The 20,993-nt window shown below is 56.5% G+C and overlaps 1 protein-coding gene and 1 long non-coding RNA gene across 2 annotated transcripts; one reads left to right on the top strand and one right to left on the bottom strand.

The window, feature by feature from the left end:
• Positions 1 to 4,670: 4,670 nt before the first annotated feature.
• On the bottom strand, positions 4,671 to 20,791 carry LOC123350293. Its single transcript, XR_006573744.1, has 5 exons — positions 19,891 to 20,791; positions 18,473 to 18,579; positions 7,074 to 7,160; positions 5,930 to 6,008; positions 4,671 to 4,918 (listed from the first exon to the last, which is right to left on the bottom strand). It is a non-coding gene; the product is annotated as an uncharacterized LOC123350293 (long non-coding RNA).
• Positions 6,982 to 14,060, top strand: LOC123350292. The gene is made up of 5 exons (XM_044988789.1): positions 6,982 to 7,036; positions 10,301 to 10,559; positions 10,911 to 10,944; positions 11,659 to 11,770; positions 13,433 to 14,060. Exons 1-5 carry the CDS (start codon positions 6,994 to 6,996, stop codon positions 13,735 to 13,737), a joined length of 753 nt encoding a protein of 250 aa, XP_044844724.1. The 5' UTR covers positions 6,982 to 6,993; the 3' UTR covers positions 13,738 to 14,060.
• Positions 20,792 to 20,993: the final 202 nt, after the last annotated feature.

Here is a 20,993-nt window from a genome sequence, read left to right as displayed (position 1 = left end):
TGCCAGTGCCCCTCACTCCCGACCCGCAGCCCCTGCTAGCCCAGCCCTGGCCCCCCGAGCTCTGCCAGTGCCCCTCACTCCCCACCCGCAGCCCCTGCTAGCCCAGCCCCGGCCCCCCGAGCTCTGCCAGTGCCCCTCACTCCCGACCCGCAGCCCCTGCTAGCCCGGCCCTGGTCCCCCAGCTCTGCCAGTGCCCCTCACTCCCGACCCGCAGCCCCTGCTACCCAGGGTCAGTCTCTTTCATGTCTCTAATCTCCCAGCCCGAAGGCTGGCACAGCTCCGAGGGGTGTTCAGCGGGACCCCTGAGGCAGGCTGACATCCCCGAGGCAGGACACAAAGCAGGAGCTGCTCCAGCAAACCCCTCTCCCAGGCAGGGGGGCAGGAATGTGGCCTTGAGGGCGCTGACCCCTCCGAGTGGCTGGGGTGAGAGGATCCAGGTGCTGGACTCACCTCCCACAGGGAGTCAATATAGATGTGGGAGGGGGTGGGAAGGAGGAGCCTAACCCCTCCCTGTCCCCCGCCCCCACCTGCTCCTGCCCCCCCCCAGGCAGAGAGCAGGGTGTGGAAAGGGTTAATGCAGGTGCTGCCAAATTGGGGACTTTGGCGGGGGAGGGGTCCACTCAAGGACCTGCCAGGAGTGGGGTGTTCTCCCTGTCAAGGGACCAAACCTGGCGGCCTCATAGAGGTGTGGGCTGGATCCTGACCTCTGTTCCTCCTGGGGTCAAAGAGTCACCCCTGACTGCAGTGGGGTAGGGGCTGGATCCTGATCTCAGCTCCCCAGGGTCAATCCAGAGTCACCCCTGACTGCAGTGGGGGCCGGGCCAGATCCTGATCCCAGCTCCCCGGGGTCAATCCAGAGTCACCCCTGACTGCAGTGGGGTCAGGGCCGGATCCTGATCTCAGCCCCCAGCGGTGAATCTGGAGTGACTCTAACTGGAGCACCGAACCCTGGCCCTGCAATCCGCTGTGCACATCCCAGCTGACCTGCAGCCCAGCCCAGCCCCGGCCCCGCCACCTTGGCTGGGGAGCACTTGGCGGAGCTCAGGGAGTTGATTTATGGCCGTTTCTTTGGCTGCTTCAAACCCTGGATCTCAAAGAACCGAGCCCAAGGCTGCTCCCTCCCCCGCCGGGCAAAGCCACAGGCTGCAGGAGGAGAGGCTGGATGTGCTGCGTAGCAAAGAGGCCCAGCGACTGGTGCTCCCTGGGGCTGGACTCAGTCTGGTGGGGTGGGGGTCTGACCGTCCATGGGGACAGGCTGAGTGTGTGTGTTTGGGGGGGTTGTTCCTGATCCTGCCTGCAGGCTAGGGGGCTCTGGAGAGAAGCGGGAGAGCTCAGCAGTTTACAGCCAGTCAGCCCAGCCTAGCGTGGGGGGAGCTGTGCTCCCTGTGCTAGGGAGCAGCCTGCTTCGTCTCTCTCTGGTTCGGGGTCCCTGTGTGCTGGGAAAGGAGCCTCATGCTGCTCTCTGCCAGCAGGAGCATTTCCTGTGGTTCTGGGCTCCCCCTAGGGTGTGCTGGGCACGTAACAGCGGTTATCCCAGCACTGTCCACTGTGGGGCGTCGTGTCTCTTCCCTCCCCAGGGACTGGCCACCAGACTCTGGGCTAGGTGGACCACTGGTCGGATGCATTATGGGGATGCGCATGAGCCCTCCCAGCACAGGTAACACCCCCCTGCTGGTGCCCCCTGGGGTCTGCCCCACACACCTGCCTCCTCCCTTGAGTTTTCCATCATCCCTTCATTATCTACTAGCTCAGCTGCCCTGGGAGTCGGCGGGATCACAAAGCAAAGGAAACCGACTCCCGGCCCCCACGCCCCAGGGCTAAAGGAATTTAATATTGTGGACTCCTGGGTTCTCTCCCCAGCCCTGGGAGGGGAGTGGGGGCTGGTGATTAGAGCAGCGGGGGCTGGGAGCCAGGACTCCTGGGTTCTCTCCCCAGCCCTGGGAGGGGAGTGGGGGCTGGTGGTTAGAGCAACGGGGCTGGGAGCCAGGACTCCTGGGTTCTCTCCCCAGCCCTGGGAGGGGAGTGGGGGCTGGTGGTTAGAGCAGGGGGGGCTGGGAGCCAGGACACCTGGGTTCTCTCCCCAGCCCTGGGAGGGGAGTGGGGGCTGGTGGTTAGAGCAGCGGGGGCTGGGAGCCAGGACTCCTGGGTTCTCTCCTGGCTCTGGGAGGAGAGTGGGGGCTGGTGGTTAGAGCAGGGGGGGCTGGGAGCCAGGACTCCTGGGTTCTCTCCTGGCTCTGGGAGGAGAGTGGGGGCTGGTGGTTAGAGCAGGAGGGGCTGGGAGCCAGGACTCCTGGGTTCTCTCCTGGCTCTGGGAGGAGAGTGGGGGCTGGTGGTTAGAGCAGGGGGGGCTGGGAGCCAGGACTCCTGGGTTCCATTTCCAGGTGAAGCACTGTAGAAGCACCTTGGTGTAACTGAGGATCAAGCACTGGCTGGGGTCCTGGAGGCACCTGCTGGCAATTCCCTCCCCAACACTGCTCTCCACCTGGACCAGATCCCCGGCGGTGTAAATGGGCGTCACTCTCTTGGAGTCAGCGGGGCCCAATCCCCGGCAGGTGTAAGTCAGTGTACATGCAGCTCCTTGGCTTTCCTCCAGTAGCGGATCTGGCCCTAAGGCTCCCTGTGGCCTGGCCCCCTTTGCTGACTGTCGTAAATATTCAGGTCAGACCAGCCGGAGCTGAGCAGATGATGAGGCCAGTTTGGGGATGTGAAACTCCCTCTGTGAGCTGTAACCTCCCCCCTCCCAGAGCCGGGGGGGTGGGTACCTCAGTGCACTGGGGAACCAGAGCTACCGCTGGTGTAAACAGTCTCCAGTGGAGCGGCGGTGGATTCACACCAGCTGGGGATCTGGCCCCACTGACTCCAATGGAGCTAGGGCCGATTGAGACCAGCCGGGCTTTGGCCCTTTCCCTGGGCCAGTTAAGCCAGACAGGGACAAGCCCCTCCACCGCCTTCCCGCTGCCTGGGGGCTCTGCACAGCTGAGGACATCGGCACCAGATGTTTTTCCGGACAGCAGTTGCATCAGCCCCTTAGCCCCTGGGCAGCCCCTCACGCAGACGCCCATCCCAGCTGGGCTTGCGTGCGGCGCTGCCGGGCCTGGGCCCAGGCAGGACAGGATTCCCTCTGGAGCCGGGACGGGGGATCACGGTTGCGGCAGCAGCGCCTTGCTGATTACCCCCAGTCCTGGATCTCTCCTGCTTTGACCCGGGTCCAGCCAGCTCTGGATCACAGGGGAGTTCATTGTTTTATATCGACAGCAGGGCCGGCTCCAGGGGTTTTGCCGCCCCAAGCAGCCCCCCCCCCGCCCCAAAAAGCCGTGATCGCGATCTGCGGCAATTCAGCGGGAGGCCCTTCACTCGGAGTGGGAGCGAGGGACCCTCCGCCGAATTGCCGCCGAATAGCTGGACATGCCGCCCCTCTCCGGAGTGGCCGCCCCAAGCACCTGCTTGCTAAGCTGGTGCCTGGAGCCGGCCCTGATCGATAGTGCCCACAAGTGCCCTGGGCGGTAGCGTGGCCTATTGCCCAGGGCCCTAGACAAGGACTCAAAACACCTAGCCCAGCACTGACCCTGGGCAAGTTCCTGACCTGATCTGTGCCTCAGTTTCCCTTCCCACCCTTTGACTGTTTGGACTGGAAACTCTTCAGGGCAGGGACTGTGCCGCACCCGGCACAATGGGACCCTGATCTCGGTCGGGGTCTATGTGGCACCCGGCCCAATGGGTCCCCAGTCCCAGCTGGAGCCTATAGTTGCTACCATTATAACGAAGCTAGTTTAGATGGACACAGCTGCACCGATTTCGATGGGGGCTGGGCTGTTGGGGATCTGAAAGTGACCCATCAGAGCAGAGATTTCTCCCATCTCTGGGTGTAATGAGTTTGCAGGGTCTCGACTTGGTTCTTAGAGGGATGAGCCTCTTCCTTGCAAAACCCTCTTGCTGGCAGCCTCTGAATGGTGTGTGGAGACCAAGCTCCCAGCTGCCCCCTAGGTGCGGGGGGTGAGTGGTCACGGCCCGCTCTGTGGGGAGAGGAGTTACACATGGGTGCAGTTGATGGAGCTGTGCCGCGTCACACCGGCTGGGGATCTGGCCCCTGAGAGGTGCATCAGTGGAGGCAGAGAGTGAATGATTCCCCTTGGCTGCTGTCCATCCCCCGCAGCCCTGGGCTGGGCTCCCCACCCTTTAGTGGGGCTGGCCTCCTGGCCCCGGTTCTGCTTTGGGGGGTCAATTCCCCTCTAAGTGCTAGGAGCTGGGGGCTCCCCGGGCAGGGGCGGCTCTAGGAATTCCGCCGCCCCAAGCGCGCCCCGGGGTGCGCTCTGGCGGTCGCCAGTCCCGTGGCGCTGGTGGACCTCCCGCAGGCATGCCTGCGGATGCTCCACCGGAGCTGCGGGACCAGAGGACCCTCCGCAGTCATGCCTGCGGGAGGTCAGCCGGAGCCGCCTGCCGCCCTCCTGGCAAAATGCCGTCCCAAGCGCGCGCTTGGCGCGCTAGGGTCTGGAGCCAGTCCTGTCCCCAGGGGTGGGTTACCCCCTTACTGTCCACAAGGGTGGCTTCTGGCTCCAGAGCAGCTGGTACTGACCCACGAGCCCCAGCCCCTCCCAACCTAATGAAACGTCCACCCCAAATTTGGTTGGGCTCTGCCTTCCCCGTGCAGCTGGAACCGACTCTGCCGCTGTGGGTCCGCGAAGGGCTGAAATCTTGGCCGGACCCGCTGGTTTGTGTCAGATGGAAAAAACCCACCAACGGCTCCGTTGCATTCCCCAGCCGTGAAGCTGTTGTCTTAGCAGGAAGGAATTTCCTGCCTCTTGACTTCGGTTATTTATTTTTTGGTCCTATTAATACGATCGCTATTTGCTTCCCCAGCCTGTGGATTTCCAAGTCGTTTTGTTTTGCACTAGGATGACTGGGTCGTTCCAGTGTTGCCCTGGGACAGGAGAGAGCTGGGTTCAGCTGCTGGCTCTGGCCAGACGCCCCGAGTGGTTTGGGGTGAGTCACTCCATGGCCTGCGTCAGTCTCTCCTCCGTGGGGCCGGACCCTTGGCCATATTAATCAGCCCAGCTCCACCCGTTTGTTCCAGCTAGGAGCTGTGCTCAGGAGGGCTCTCCCCGGAGGAGGGGCAGCTGCAGGGGGAGCGCTCGCTCCTCCGCATGCACGTGCTCTGCAGGGACCCCTCTAAGGGATGGGGAGGAGAGGGGTGGCTCTATCACCACGTGGCACATTCGGGCTTCGGCCTCTGGTGCTACCAGTTAATGCGGGGGGTGAGTTTCTGCAATGGAGCAGCTGGATCATAAGAACTGGGCGGAGACCCTGCAAACTCACTCCTCCGGCCAGAGAGGGGGGGTCTCTGCTCTCTCCTACAGGGCAGTGTCAGAGCTGCGCAATCAGATGCAAATCAATGTAGTGGAGTGCAGCTGTGGCTCTGGCCCCCCCTTATTACAATAGCAGCTGTAGGCTGCAACTGACACCAGGCTTTGTGCTGCAGATAATAACCCTTCCCGTCTCTGTCCAAACTGTCAGCTCCAGGGGGCAGGAATTGTCTCTCGCTATGTGCCTCTGCAGTGCCTGGCGTGACGGGGCCCTGATCTCAGTCAGGGTCTGGGCAGCGCCCGGCGCGACGGTGCCTGATCTCGGTCAGGGTCTGGGCAGCGCCCGGCGTGACGGGGCCCCGATCTCGGTCGGGGTCTGGGCAGCGCCCGGCGTGATGGGGCCCTGATCTCGGTCGGGGTCTGGGCAGCGCCTGGCATGACGGGGCCCTGATCTCGGTTGGGGTCTGGGCAGCGCCCGGCGCGACGGGGCCCTGATCTTGGTTGGGGTCTGGGCAGCGCCCGGCGCGACGGGGCCCCAATCTCGGTCAGGGTCTGGGCAACGCCCGGCGCGACGGTGCCTGATCTCAGTCAGGGCCTCCAGGTGCTATAATAATAAAACATATTTGTACCTGTGTCATGCTGCACCGGGCAATCTGGGGAAGTGGATGTGGAAACTGGAAACCAGGAGGTTTATCTAAACCTGCAGTGCTGGGGAAAGAGCATGTCGGAGAGATTCACTGTAGTTGCACTAAAATATTTGCAATGAAATTAACAGCTCCTAAAAAATCAGAGGTTTTTAATCTCTGCTGCAGGGTTTTTTCACCTTCCCCTCAAGTGACCTGTACTGGGCATTGCCAGAGATGAGATCCTGAGCCGAATGGATTCCTGACGGATCCCCGTCATTCCTAGGTTTCATTTATAATTTGCTAACAATGGCCTGGTTTCATGGGAATCCCGGGAGATGTTTTGCATTCCCTCCACCGGTTTTGCAGTCAATAATAATATTTATCACTGGCTTTTTTTTAGCAAACACCTTGAATTTCACAATTTCCTTCCAATAAAGAACAATTTTAGCAGTGACGTAATTTTAATGGAGCAACTGAGCACCCTGAACGGAGACCTCAGAAGGCAGGACCCTGTGGAGCACCAGGGCACTGGGTGCAGGGGCTGTGCTGCTGATAGTCTGTGTGGACCTGCTGCCTCACACCCCTGCCCGTCGGAGTTCTCTGATTGGTGATGTCATGGCGAGCAGCACCCAGCCAGGGAGGGGCTGGTTTGGGGGCCTTCCCCCCCCTCCCAGGGGAAATAGTATTTTGTAGCAGCGCTAACAACCCAGGGATTGGCTGCAGCCTCGGGGCGCTAAAGGCCCTAGTGCCAGATGAAAAGGATGCGCCGACCGGGGCCAGATCCCCTGTTGGTGTGAACCACCATTGCTCCAGTTCCCCACTGACTCCAGTGGTGCTGTGACCTATTTACAGCACCTGGGGATCTGGCCCGTTATACCCCCCAGCCGGGGGGCAGGGGGAGCGGCTGCCTGCGTGAGCTGCGATTGGCTGGCAGGGATGAGATCCCTGGGATTCCCCCAGCAGCGGGCTGCATTAGGGATTAGATTTGGCCTCTGCTCAAGGCTCTTGGCAGCTGGCCCCCCCGGGTCTTTCCTGGCTCGCCGGTCTGATGGATGGTTTGGTCCAGCATGAGCTCCTCCGGAATTCATCGGGGTTACCTAAGGAAATACGGTGAGCGCCCCCTCCCTTCCGCACCTCCGGCACCCACCTCGCCGCTGGCCCGGGGGCTCGGTCCGGCCCCACTCCAGATAGCTGCCTTGATTCCTGTTGCGATTTTCCTTCCTCTATCAAAAACCTGGAATGAGAAGAAGCATCTGGACCTCAGAGAAACTGCCCTGAGGTTCTGGGGGGTGACTCTGCATTGACCCCCAGGGGGAGCTGAGATCAGACTCTGGCCCTGAGCCCATTGCAGTCAGGGGGTGACTCCAGATTTACCCTGGGGGAACAGATCAGAATCTGGCAGTCGCTGTGCTGTGTGACTAGCACCCCACGAGCAGCACCAACTCTGCAGCCCCAGCCCAGGGACTCTGGGAGTTGTTGGTGACAATCATTAATTAGGCACCATTGTGGGGCCTGGAGTATCTCGCTGCCAGGAAGGAGAATCTCCAACCGAACCCATTGGTGCCAGTGGGTATCCCGGCTAAACGTCCCCCCTTGTTTGAACGGCCTGGTACCCTCAGGTCCGGTTCTACCCCCTTCCCCTCAACTGCACCCGATTCTAACCCCAGGCAGCCCAGCAGGGCCTTCAGCTCCCAGCCTTCCCCCCACCCTCCCTTCACCTGGGCTAAGGCGCTGGGCCAAAGCCTGTGGGTTCAAAGGGGGTTTGGACCGGGCCCGAAAGCCTTTGGGAGTGGAGCCAGCTGGGGAACCCCCAGGATTTGTTCTCTGGACGTTGGAAAATGGTTTTTCTTTTTCTCAGTGGTGACTTTGTGAAAAGACCTGGTGGGTTTTTGAAAACCAAACCCCTAAACATTTTGAACTTGAAAACTGCACTGGAAAAACAAATGTTTTCACAGAATCTTGACCATTTATATCAAAACTTGATTTTTTTTTACAACTAACCGAAACCTGAATTTTTAACTGAAAACTATTTTTTAATCAAAAGCTTAATTTTTTTTAAACAAAACCCGATTTTTCCCAAATCCAAGCACTTTTACTGAATATTTTTTATTTGTCTTTGAAATGTCAATTCACATTGTCCTCTGCATGAAAAAGCCATTTATGATCAAAAAATATTTTGATGAAGAACATTTTGACCAGCTCTAACTGGTAGGGATCACAGCTGTGGCAAACTTTGCAGGGTAAATTGCTTTTGCCTTTGGAAATTCAAATCAATTCTTAATGAAAGCAGGAGCCCGGTGCGTGGGCGAATTAATACATTAGCAGCACACGGAGCCATTTGCTCCCAACTGGCTCTGTCCACTGGCGAACCGGGCTGTTATTTTTTCTACCAGTCTCACCTGCCCCCAAAGGGTTACATTTTCTTCCGATGGCCCCAGCAATCCCCACTTGCTTCCCTTGTCCTAGTTGACCACAGGGATTTAGCATTGTCCCTCTGCTGCCTGTGTCTGTGTGTCCCCCCCCGCGCGGGCTGGGATTAGAACCGCCAACCCTTGATGGAATTCTAATCCCAAAATGGCCGACCGAATTTAATCAGGGGTTTCCATGTGCCCAGTGCCCGGCTCTGGGAGGCCGCTGCCCATGCCTCCATCCCTGCCAGGCTCCCGCGGGTTAAGGCACCACGGGAGAGTCACTGGGGCAGGTGGCTTTCTGGGGATGCTGTGTCTGATGCTATGGAGAAAGCACCGGGCGCAGCTGGGTTGCAGATACACGCGTGCTGCCTCCATGCCAGGCCCCGCCCCACATCCCCCGCCATGCCGGCTGAGTTCAGCACCATCCCCTCACGTTTGCCATCTTTAAGGGGCTGGTTCCAAAACTAAAATGCTGCTAGGAGACGCTGGGTGATTACATCCCCCCCCCACCTCTCCCGCTCACCGCTCGACACACAGGTCAGCCTCCAATGCGCAGACCTTTCTGCCCCCCACCCGTGGGGCCTGGGCTTCGGGAAGCCGTCGGAACTTGTAGCAGGGTCCCTGAATGCTCCCCGCAGTGACCCCCTAACCCTCCCTTCAGCAGACGGGAACAGCAGCTCTTTGGTGGGGTGGGACCCAGGCCTGGATCAAAGCTCCATCGGCCTCCTTCAAACACTGCTCTGGCACCGAAAGCCTGGACGCTGGTTTGTGGGCAGGCCGATCGCAGTGTCCCCTTCCGCTCCACCAGCTGTGCTACAAAATCCCGCCGCGTTTCCCAGCCGTCGGCTCTCGCTCTGGTTACGTAGCCCGGTGTAGGTACCCACAGGCTGGGACGGAGTCCACAAGCCAAGCAGATGGTTTCTGGGTGTTTCACGGACGTCGACTCAGCCTCGCACGGCTCTGAACCCTTTCCAATCTCCCAGCAAGCAATGGGCTCACCACCACGGATCGCACCAGTGCTTGCACTGTAGCTCTCGGCAGGGGCCCCCTGCTGGTTTGTTATTGTAGGGTTGCTGATGAGCACCATGTAGCATATAAATTATATACTGATGTATCATTGGTCCTGAGCACTGGGGATGTTTACACTGGTTTGTTATTGTAGGGCTTTTAAAAATGTTGTCCCAGCCTCAGGGCTGCCCAGCCTCATGTGCTATCCCCCCTATGGGCCCTGGGGGGCAGAAACTAGCCACAGCGCAGTGCGCCCAGCCACACCTCTGATCTGCCCCCTACACCCGGGGTAGGGAGCAGGGTGGGTGCCAGGGCCTTACGCCAGCTCCACTCTGGCCAGGGAGGCTCCTGGGTGGGGTGGGAGGGCTCTCAGGGGGACGATCCTGCGCACTGCAGCACAGAGGGGCCTCAGCGTGACTGAGAGTCAGGCCCTGGGAGTCTCTCCCAGCTCCCTGCGGGTGGGGCTGGTTCTCCCGCTCAGGCTGAGCAGCTGGTGGGCCTGGGTTCACCCCCCGGAGGCTGGTGGGCAGTGAGACGCTGGTGCCAGAGGAAGTGCAGTGGAGGGTCTAGTAGTGGGGTACCAGCTGGGGACACAGGTTGATTCCTGGCTCTGCCACAGACTCTCTACATGACCCTGGACAAGTCACTGAATCTCTGCCCATGTGGGAAGAGAGTGGGGTCTAGTGATTAGAACAGGGGGTGGGGAGCCAGGATTCAGCTTCTGTCCCTGACTCTGGGAGGGGATTAGGGTCTGGTGGGTTAGAGTAGGGGGCTGGGTGCCAGGACTCCTGGGTTCTATCCCTGGCTCTGGAAGGGGAGTGGTGTCTAGTGGTGAGAGCCAGGACTCCTGGGTTCTTCCCCAGCAGGAGATGGGGCCAATCCTTCCCTCGCAGCTGCCCAGCAGGGTGGTGAGCAGTTGGGACATGGCCTCACGGGGCCCCTCTCTGCTTTGCAGGGGGCTTTCTCTTTAAGCAATGGAAGGAGAAGTTCCTTTTCCTCTCCATGGACGGGAGCCTCCTGATCGGCCGTGATGCCCAGTCCCCGGCCGAGCTGGGCATCTCGCTCAGCACCAGCTGCCAGGCCATCCTGGAGGGCAGCGAGATCGGCAACCTGCCCCGCCTGCCCCTGGGTGCCCAGCGGGACAGCTGCTTGGGCCTCAGCCTCAGGGATGGGACCTTCCTTCTGCTGCTGGCCCCGGACAGCCAGGAGTGCAGGTAAAACCAGAGCCTGGGGCCGGGGGATGGGGGCGGTGAGGGTGCATGGGGAGAGCTGAAATCCACACAGCTGCTGCGGGAGGGGCCCCGGTGGGAGCGGTGCCGCAGGGCTCCCCGATCGGCGGCCCTCCAGCCTGGCTAGGCCAGCTTTGCTGCTTGCTCCCTGGGAGAAAGTTCTGCCGATGGCCCAGCGACACAGCGGCGTGTCCCAGGAGGCGGCAGCAGACCGGGGAAATGAGCCCTGCTCTCCTGGGTCCCAGGCAGCAGGAGCTGGCGAGGGGTGACCAGCTTGTTAGGCTGTCGGGACTAATCAGGGTTTTTCCTCCCCCCCCCCACTCCCCCCCACTGCAGGCAGTGGCTCAACATCCTCCGCAAAGTCAAAGAGGTAAGTGGAATCAAAGTCCAAAGTCCAGGGCCGGGTCCCTGGCTGGCATCAGTCACCGCAGCCAGGCTGCCCATGATGCCAGCTTGCAGCAGCTAAGCGGGGCCGTTGGGAAAGGAGGCAAAGGCACCGAGGGGCTTTTGGGCCTGGCGGGTTCTCGGTGCCTCACTTAACTGCTTGAGGAGTGCGGGGGGGCAGGAAGCCGCTCAGTCCCTGCAGTTCACCAGCGGCCCATCCACCTCTTCTGCTCCAAGAGCAATTCCAGTTTGGACCTTGGGCTATTGTGGGTCCGAGTCTCAGCCACAGCCAGGTCCTTCTGTGCTGCTCTGGGGGGGACCAGTTCCCTGGGAATCTCCCTCCCACCCCTGCAGCGATAGGGGAGCTGATTGTCTCCATTTGCCCTATGGCCTCGGGCAGCTGCATTTTCACAAGTGGCCACTGGCTCTTGCTGCCAGCTTGAGATGCCTGGGGCCTGATTTCCAGGCTGTGCTGAGCACCGGCAGCTCCAGTCACAGCCAGGGGGATCCGCAGGAGCTCAGCATCTCTTGAGTAACCGGGCCCTTGGGTGAAACCCTGGCAGTCAATGGAAGTTTGCCCTTGACATCAGCCGGGCCAGGATATCATCCACAGGTCCCGCCTCTGCCCTGGGTTGGTCCCCCCCTTCGGATGGTCCACCCCTTTGTCCCCATAGTGATGGTGCTTCCTCCCTCTGCACAGAGCTTCTCCCAAGGGTCCCCAGCGAGGTGCAAGCTGCACATCGACTCTCCGTCTAGGAAATGCTGCTGGAAAGAAGGGGGAGGAGGTTCTCCTGGCACACAGAACAGAGAAGGTACTGGGTCCCGGTTAGGCGGGGTCTGGCTTTCTTGGCTATTTGTCTTGGTGCCAGGGACCTACCATGATAGGCTTGTTCCCAGAGTCCCCGTAACTGGACCTGGGGCACTCCCACCAGGACCCTGCCCCAGGTCCTGCAGGCAGGGTCTCCTGCTACACTCTATGCCCCAGGACACTGCCCAGAAGAGATGAGACGCTCGAGCAGAGACGGCCCGAACCCAATGCATGACTGTTCTCTACAGTCTGTCTCCCCGGAGCCTGCCCAAGGTCGTTTGAATGCGCCAGCGAACTGGGCTCTCACCCTCACCCCAGGGCGGCGATTCCACAGCCTGCCAGATCTCGCTGCCAGGCAGCACCCCCTGACACTCAGCTTCACCCCACTGGTTCCTCCTTGGGGTTCACACCCCGCTGATGCCCCTCAATGGCTCTCATGCCCTCCTCCATCACCAAGCTAGGCTTCCCGGGCAAATTTCCTCCGGGGTTTAGCCCTCGTTAACTGGCCTAGGTGGGGTTCTCTGGGCTGGGTTACACAGGAGGTCAGACCAGGTGATCACAGTGGTTCCTTTTGGCCTTGACATCTAGGAAGCTCTGAACTCCAGTGCAGTTAAAAACAGGAATGGACGTGGGTTCTTGCCACCTCATGAGCTTTGGGGCCTGGTTTTGATTCCACTCAGGCCTTATCTACACACAAGCTTGTTCTGGTTGAGTTAAACTGGCTCACACCTCAATGCAGATGCTCTGATTTTGGCTTAGCTTAGGCCTGTTCCTAACAGGGGCGGCTCCAGGCCCCAGCACGCCAAGCGCGTGCTTGGAGCGGCATGCCACGGGGGGGCGCTCTGCCGGTCGCCAGGAGGCTTCGGTGGAGCCGCGGGACCAGCGGACCCTCTGCAGGCACACCTGTGGGAGGTCCACTGGAGCCACAGGACCGGCGACCGGCAGAGCGCCCCCTGCGGCATGCCGCCGTGCTTGGGGCGGCGAAATGTCTAGAGCCGCCCCTAGTTCCTAATCAATTTAAGGTAAACCAAATTAAGCCTAATGTAAAGTGCAAAGTGAGAGCCTTTTGCACCAGAGTAATTTCACAATCTGGTGCAAATCAGGAGTTGCTGCATTATTGTCAGTATTACAGTAGGACCTAAAGGCTCCAGCGGAGGCTTGGTCTACACGTAAAACAGGCTGACCTATCTAACTTGGTCAGGGGGGTAAAAAATCCTTGGTTGACATAATTACACCGACCCAGTCCTAGTGTAGGCACAGCGAGGTTACAGAAGAATGCTTCCATTGACTGAGCTCCTGTCATGCAGGACTGTGATGTTCCTACACTGACAGAAAACCGCTTCTGCTGGCGCAGGCGGCATCTGCGCTATGGGGTAGGCCAGCATCGTACCATCAGATCTGGGCCCCAGGGCACTGGGTGCTGCTCAGGCCCAGAGACAGCCTCTGCCCAAAGAGCTCACAGTCCCATCAGACAAAGGAAGGCTCATTCTTCCCAGGGTGCACAGATGGGACACAGAGATGGGAAAGTGACTGGGTCACTGGCAGAGCTGGGAGTGGAACCAGGATCTCCCGAATCCCCATTCAATGCGTTAGAGCTGACATAGAACCAGGCCCAGGGTTTGGCTCTGGGCGACTGACCCTCCTTCTCCCGCCATTTCTGCCCCAGCCACCAGGAGCAGCCTGTGCAAGGAGCCTTGCTCGCCCCGTTGCCTGCGCCACGGCTCCCAGATGCACGCGGGGGTGAAGGCCGCCTGCCTGCTGATGGGGGGAGCAGCAGCCGGCCCCACCATGGGCTACATGGTGACCTCAGCCACGGCCAGCCGGCCTGGGGAGATGCACCCCCCCGACTTCAAAGAACTGGGCTATCACCCGTCCGCCTGCGATGCTGAGGCCTCCCAGTATGAGATGCTGGATTACGAAGGGCTGGACCAGGACTTCGACGCGCTGGACTTCGGGGGCTTTGCCTTCTAGACACACACAGTCCTCCCCCCGCCCAGATTTAAAGGGCTAAACAGAGACTGGGTGGGCTTGATTTCCTCAGAAACGAGTCACCCCCCAGCTCAGAGTGGCAGCGCATTACGCAGCCTGACACTGGTGTCACAGGGGAGAGCTGGGGGGGAGGGGGAGTTAACAGGGAGATTTTCTCTTCTCCCAAGATGGGGATTGGTTTGTTTGTTTGTTGTTTTTTTAATCTCTCCCTCCACCATGTCTGACTGTCCTCAACACTCAGGTTTCCCGTGTGCCCCTGCTGCCGTGGTGACTCGGGCTTGACTCCTGCCCTTGATTATGTCCCCTCCCCCCACTAATGTTACCTTGGGGTAACTCACAGCAGGATCGGGCCCCCCGGCATGTTCATTCTGACCTTTTTTTGCATTAAACTGTAGAAATCTCCTCCCGTCTCCCCGTGGTCTCTGCTCAGTCGGTTGGTCTGTGGGGGAGGGATGAAAAGAGCAGCCCTGGCAGGACCTTCCTAATGAGGAAGCTCTTTACAAGCATGTGCTAATTAATCTTCAGCTCTCTAATGTGGGTCAACACCCTGATTTTAAAGAGAGGGAAACTGAAGCATGGAAAGTCCCAAGTGATTTAGCAGCCTAAGGCCCTGCCACAATAGAAAGGGTCGTGAAAGCCGCACAGCCCCTTAGTAGTGAGCGTGCCGCTGGACTGGTATCACGGCACTGTATGGGGAGAGTTATTCCCATATGGGGCATATAGTAACTATCTGGGTAAAAGACAGTTATACCAGTGCAACTTTCTCCTGTTAGCCCAAGCGTAGACCCAATTTCAGATGGGACGGAGGCCGTTAGGAGCCAAGGTCTCCTTGGCTTTCAGTGCTATTGAGACTCTTAAGTCACCATGGAAAGTTGTACCTGGATTGACCCACACCAGGTCACATGGCAGGTCAGTAGCAGACCTGGGACTAGAAGCCAGTTTTCCTTCACCACTAGCCCACACAGCCTGCTGGGGCCCAGCTCCTCTTAGCCGTGTGAAATGCATGCTCCTAACCGGTAGAAATCCATGACAGGTTGGCACTCACTGGCTTCAAACACTACACCTGCCGTTTTTCACCAGCTCTGCCATAGTGGTTCAGAACATGGCTCCATCTGGATAGGGATCCTGCTTCTAGCAGTGGACAAGACATGGTTTTTCAGAGAGATCACTGCTGTTCAAATGTGTACAAATCCAGGGGGACTCAGATAGAGATAGGTGGGTGTGTCTGAGGACGGAGGAATGGATGGACGGATAGATGGGTGTGTCTGAGGACGGAGGAATGGATGGATGGATAGATGGGTGTGTCTGGGGACGGAGGAATGGATGGACGGATAGATGGGTGTGTCTGAGGACAGAGGAATGGATGGACGGATAGGTGGGTGTGTCTGAGGACGGAGGAATGGATGGATGGATAGATGGGTGTGTCTGGGGACGGAGGAATGGATGGACGGATAGATGGGTGTGTCTGAGGACGGAGGAATGGATGGATGGATAGATGGGTGTGTCTGAGGACGGAGGAATGGATGGACGGATAGATGGGTGTGTCTGAGGACGGAGGAATGGATGGACGGATAGATGGGTGTGTCTGGGACAGAGGAATGGATGGACGGATAGATGGGTGTGTCTGGGGATGGAGGAATGGATGGACGGATAGATGGGTGTGTCTGGGATGGAGGAATGGATGGACGGATAGATGGGTGTGTCTGGGGACGGAGGAATGGATGGACGGATAGATGGGTGTGTCTGGGACAGAGGAATGGATGGACGGATAGATGGGTGTGTCTGGGGATGGAGGAATGGATGGACGGATAGATGGGTGTGTCTGGGATGGAGGAATGGATGGACGGATAGGTGGGTGTGTCTGGGGACGGAGGAATGGATGGACGGATAGATGGGTGTGTCTGGGGACGGAGGAATGGATGGACGGATAGATGGGTGTGTCTGAGGACAGAGGAATGGATGGACGGATAGATGGGTGTGTCTGAGGATGGAGGAATGGATGGATGGATAGATGGGTGTGTCTGGGGACGGAGGAATGGATGGACGGATAGATGGGTGTGTCTGAGGACGGAGGAATGGATGGACGGATAGATGGGTGTGTCTGAGGACGGAGGAATGGATGGACGGCTAGATGGGTGTGTCTGGGGACGGAGGAATGGATGGACGGATAGATGGGTGTGTCTGGGACGGAGGAATGGATGGACGGATAGATGGGTGTATCTGAGGACGGAGGAATGGATGGATGGATAGATGGGTGTGTCTGGGGATGGAGGAATGGATGGGCAAAATCTATCCCTGCTTCCTTGCCCCCACATACATATCCATTTATGAAGCCATTTAAATCCATACCCATCTGTCTAATCTTGCATTATTGTGTAGGGACCGCACACACTGGGTTACCAAACAGCGTCTACACAGGGAAGTGTTACCAGTGATACCAATCCTGTTATCCAGGTCTAGCTATGTTATCCAGTATAAGGGCCTGTGTGAACACTCTTATTCCAGTACCAGAGTAGCTTTTTTATGATTTGGCTTAAACATCTTCCCATGCAACATAAATGAAACCAAAACCAGGCACTCTGATAATTGAATAACCAGACCGGTTTAAATCCACCCCTTTGTTACACCTTAAAAGTTCTCCCGTGTAGACTACTATGCTTTAGGAACCAGTTTTGCTGGTTACATTTGTCTGAGCCTTCCTCCTGCTCTCCCTCCCGGAAAAACCAGCTCTTGTCCACAGCTAAAGGCAGGATCTCAATGTGGAGGGAGCAGGAGCAGTGAGAAGCTGTTGGTGTCCTGCCTGCTGGAATCATGTCAGGACTAGTGGGGGGCGTAGCCCCCAAGGAAGGAGCTGTTTACAAACCAGCCACGCTGCTGCTGACATCACGCTTGTACGGGAGCCAGAAGAGCCCATCAGCCAGGAAACGAGGACACCGCCCTCCTCTGTGGTAATGCCTGAGTCCTTAGCCCTGCCTTTTGGCTTAGGTCCATTGCTCCTCCTGACCGAACAACACGCACAAGCAGAGTGCCTCAGAGAAGGCTGAAAGCCCCGGGCAGTGGGGTGTTTGGATTGTGCCCGTAGGCCGCATGGCTAGCTAACCTCTCTTTCTGTCACCGTATAGATGTGTATCTACTGCCACGAGTGTATGCGTCCATCTGTTGCCAAATACGTGCGTACAGATATCTAGTGTCATATACATGCATCTGTGCCTCCATTCCCATATGTACGCACATCAAGCCACCTACCGTCGTTGGGTGCACCCCCATCTATCGACTCTACGGTCCTTCTACATAGCCTATCCCATCCCTATCAAAAACACCACTTGCCTCGCAACCTACAATTCCTTCACGGTCCCAGAAGCTGTCCACTGTGCAGGCCAACAAGCCGTGCCCACTGAGCGGCAAACTGAGATGCCAGATTTGAATACACACTCTTTCCAAGGTTTAGGTGTGTGCAGATAAAGGGTTTTTCTTGTTGTTCAGAGCTCTCTCTGGTGTGAAGGGGACACTGCATCACTCACTCCCTTGTTCAAAAGCTGGCAGATTAAACAGACACCAGGCGGGGGAACATTCTCCGTTGTTTTTAGGTCAGAACATACATCGTTAACTGATTTTCAGGTTTTAATCCCCTGATGTTAGTAGTCCTGGGCTAATCCCTCAGGATTACACTGCTGCGAGGGAATGTTGTAAAAAAAATGGTGCCTGTTTCACCCTCACATTTTCTGGAGCGAGATCAACAATGAAAAGAGAGAAATTAAGAGAGCGAAGTGGAAAAAAGAGAGTTCCGGAGTGATATTATTCAGATCACATCTGCTCTGCCGCTGGACTGCTGGGTTACCTTGGGGCAAGTCACAGCACCGTCCCTTGCCTCAGTTTCCTCATCTATAAAATGGGGTTAATGCTACTTAGCTCGTTTGTGATGTGCTTTGAGATCTACCAAGGAAAAATGCTGTATAAGAGCTAGGTATTATTATTACTGAGGATGCCGGGATAGTGCGAGATGATCTGGATAATGCTACAGCACTGGGTGGGAGTCAAGGCTTCTGGCTTCTGTTCTTGGCTCTGGGAGGGGACTAGGTGCCAGGATTCCTGGATTCTATCCCTTGTGGCTCACCTGACCTGCAAGTTCCTCCTGTGTCCCTGAGAACAACAATCTTTGTTACCACCCTTTGTAAAGCTCCTGACGCATGACGGTAGATATTGTTACAGCTGCCATCTCTCTGCTGTGCCAGCAAAGCTCATTTGTTCTTGTTCCTCACCTTGGGCAGCGACTGGTGGACCCAAGAGACACTGACCTCATCCCAGAACACCCCTTGACTCTATATACTGAGAGCTGTCTGCCAATGAGCCAAGCGGTGGATAGGTGCTGAGGTTCAGAAGGGAGCATTAGATCACCTAGTCTGACTCCTGTCTAACCCTGGCCAGAGAACTTCACCCAGGGATTCTTTAATTGAGCCCAATCGTTTATGGGTGAGCTAGTGTTTCTCAGTGACCGGTCCATCGACCGGTGCTGGCCCCTGAGATCTTCCTGATACATTTTAGGAAGGCAGCAAGGCGGTCCCTGGTATCAAGAAGGTTGAGAAACACTGAACTAGAGGGTATCTTCTAAGAAGAGACGTCCAGTTTTGATAGCAAGATGCCAAGGGACGGAGAATCCAACACATCCCTTGCTAAGTGGTTTCAATGCTTAATTACCCTCACTGTTAAAGAATTGTACCTTATTTCCAATCTGAAACTTGGCCAACTTCAACTTCCAGCTTTTGTGTCTTGTTCTGGCTTGGTCTGGTAGATTAAAGAACCCTCTAGTATTAGATTATCTTCTCCCTATGTAGGTAATCAGAGACCGTGATCAAGTCATCTTGTGACCTTCTCCATGATAAATGAAATGGTCCGAGGGTAACATTTTAAAGCATGCCTAAGGCCTTGATTTTTAAAAGTAATTTGAAAGTTAATGGACGTAGGTCCTAAAGTCACTATTCAAATACAGCTATTAATATTGGGAATGAGAATCCCAAGAAAGTACGTGAATCTGTGTTGATTTATAGCAAAGGTAGTTTGGGGGTCATTATCTGTATATTTGGGGTTTCATGTGTGAGCAGAAACCTTGCCTATGAATCTGAATTACCTGGCAGTTTTGACTTAAACTGGTGTTTTCAGGAAGTGACTAACTCCTACAGCTGGTTGAAATTATTTGTCCAAAAAGTTTTCCCAAGGGAAAATGTAGTTTTGTCAAAATATAAATTTTCCATGGGAAAATGTCAATTTGGGGACAATCAAAACCCAACTTTTCCTTTTCAAGTGTCGATTCAGAATGAAGATTTGCACTTAGAAATGAAATGGGAATTGTCAAACCAAATGCAATTTTTCATTTCAAATAGACATTTCAAAGCAAAAGGTTTTATTTCAATGAACTTAAGAGTCTAACAAGGAAAAAACAAGAAACTCCCCCACTTCGTCACACCATGATATGGGTAACTAAAATAAACCCAGGTTTCAGAGTGGTAGCCGTGTTACAAGTACTCCTCGTCCTTTAAAATGAACCCAGGAGTCCTAGCTTCACCTGCTTTAACCAGTAGATCCCACTCCACTCCCAAAGTAGGCTTAGAAACCAGGAGTCTTAATTCCATTTGTTTTAAACTGCTACAGCCCCTTGCATTCCCAGAACAGGACTAGAACCCAGGAATCCTGACTCCTAAGGTCACCTCTTCTAACTACAAGCCCACATCCTGACTTACATGGGGAAGGACAAGGGGAAAAAAGCATCCCAAGAATCGGAAGGGCTAGACACCTCTCCTACTTTAAGGCATAAACCAATCTCTAACTACTGGGGGTAGGAAGAAACTACCCTATGGGCAGATTATTCCATAGCTGCCCCTTAAGGGATCTCTTGTACTTTCCTCTGAAACGTCTAGTAGTGGCCACTGTTGGAGATGGGCTACCGGGATAGATAACTGCCTGCTCTGATCCACTCTGTCTGGTGCTATGGGTGAGGATCTGGATTTCAGAGGATCAGACAAGGACCTCAGGGCTAGTAATACGATAACTGCAACAACGCCGATGCTCTGCCACTGACCCCTGAAGGGATCGATACTGGACCTGAGGCTTTCTGATCCATTCAGGTGGGGGTTCTCGTACCTGAGGAAAGTTGCAAAAGGCATCATCCTTCTTACTGCCGTTTTCTCATCCAAGAAATTACCAGGGTTGAAGCTTTGTGGGTTGTTGAAGTGTTCTGAGTGTGGTGAGCAGAGCCCAGAGCAGTGTAAACACCTGTGCCCTGGATAAGGGAGGTGGGGACACACCAGCAATGGGACAGTTAAACCCTTTACAGCTGAAACAACGAGGAGTCTGGTGGCACCTTAAAGACTAACAGATTTCTTTGGGCATAAGCTTTCATGGGTAAAAAAACCCTCTTCTTCTGATGCTTCTTTACAGCTGGGTTTTCTCCTAGCAAACAAACCCCTGGCTGCTGTGAATTATGGAGAAATCACGCCACTTAGCGGCCAGGGGAATGCCAACAGCTCTCCCCTGTTCCTGCAAAACCCCTCTCAGATAGGTTGGCTGGTGCGACCTTGCAGTCCTCAATGAGCCCTCGGTCTTCCTGGGGCCTGTTCCCTGGAGTGAATTGGGAAGATCCTGCCACTAAGTAAATTAACAAAGGACAACTTGGATCCTCTGCATTCGCTGGGTTTGTCTCCATGGTGAAATACTGACTTGAAAATCCTCCTGGATTCGCCTTGCTGATTATCAAACAGCGACAGAGTCTCCTCACAAATCACCCCTCTTCCTCTCTAATGAATGAAGGAGATAAAATCCCCCTTTTGGGGGAGAAACTGATGCTCTGAGTCATTACCCTACATTGAGGGGCTATATGGCAGCAGCATGGGTGGCTGCCCCCTGCCAACTCCCCGGAACCTTCCGGCCTCATCTCCTAACAACTGCCCTTCCCTCATGGCCGCCCCCTGCCAGCTCCCCGGAACCTTCTGGCCTCATCTCCTAACCTAAAAACTGCCCTTCCCTCATGGCTGCCCCCTGCCAACTCCCCGGAACCTTCCGGCCTCATCTCCTAACAACTGCCCTTCCCTCATGGCCGCCCCCTGCCAGCTCCCCGGAACCTTCTGGCCTCATCTCCTAACCTAAAAACTGCCCTTCCCTCATGGCCGCCCCCTGCCAACTGCCTGGAACCCAGGGGCGGCTCTAGACATTTTGCCGCCCCAAGCACGGCGGCATGCCGTGGGGGG

The sequence above is a fragment of the Mauremys mutica genome, chromosome 15, assembly GCF_020497125.1.
Source record: "Mauremys mutica isolate MM-2020 ecotype Southern chromosome 15, ASM2049712v1, whole genome shotgun sequence".
NCBI classification, from domain to species: Eukaryota; Metazoa; Chordata; order Testudines; family Geoemydidae; genus Mauremys; species Mauremys mutica.
Note: the sequence above shows the minus strand (reverse complement) of the source record. Positions and strands in the feature narration are given on the sequence as shown.

What these genes read in the sequence shown, in the direction of transcription:
- LOC123350292 (XM_044988789.1), top strand. Translation starts at nt 6,994, where the DNA reads ATGAGCTCCTCCGGAATTCATCGGGGTTACCTAAGGAAATACG. An exon ending in GGGTTACCTAAGGAAATACG is followed by an intron (nt 7,037 to 10,300) that starts GTGAGCGCCCCC and finishes TCTGCTTTGCAG; the next exon opens with GGGGCTTTCTCTTTAAGCAA. An exon ending in CCGGACAGCCAGGAGTGCAG is followed by an intron (nt 10,560 to 10,910) that starts GTAAAACCAGAG and finishes CCCCCACTGCAG; the next exon opens with GCAGTGGCTCAACATCCTCC.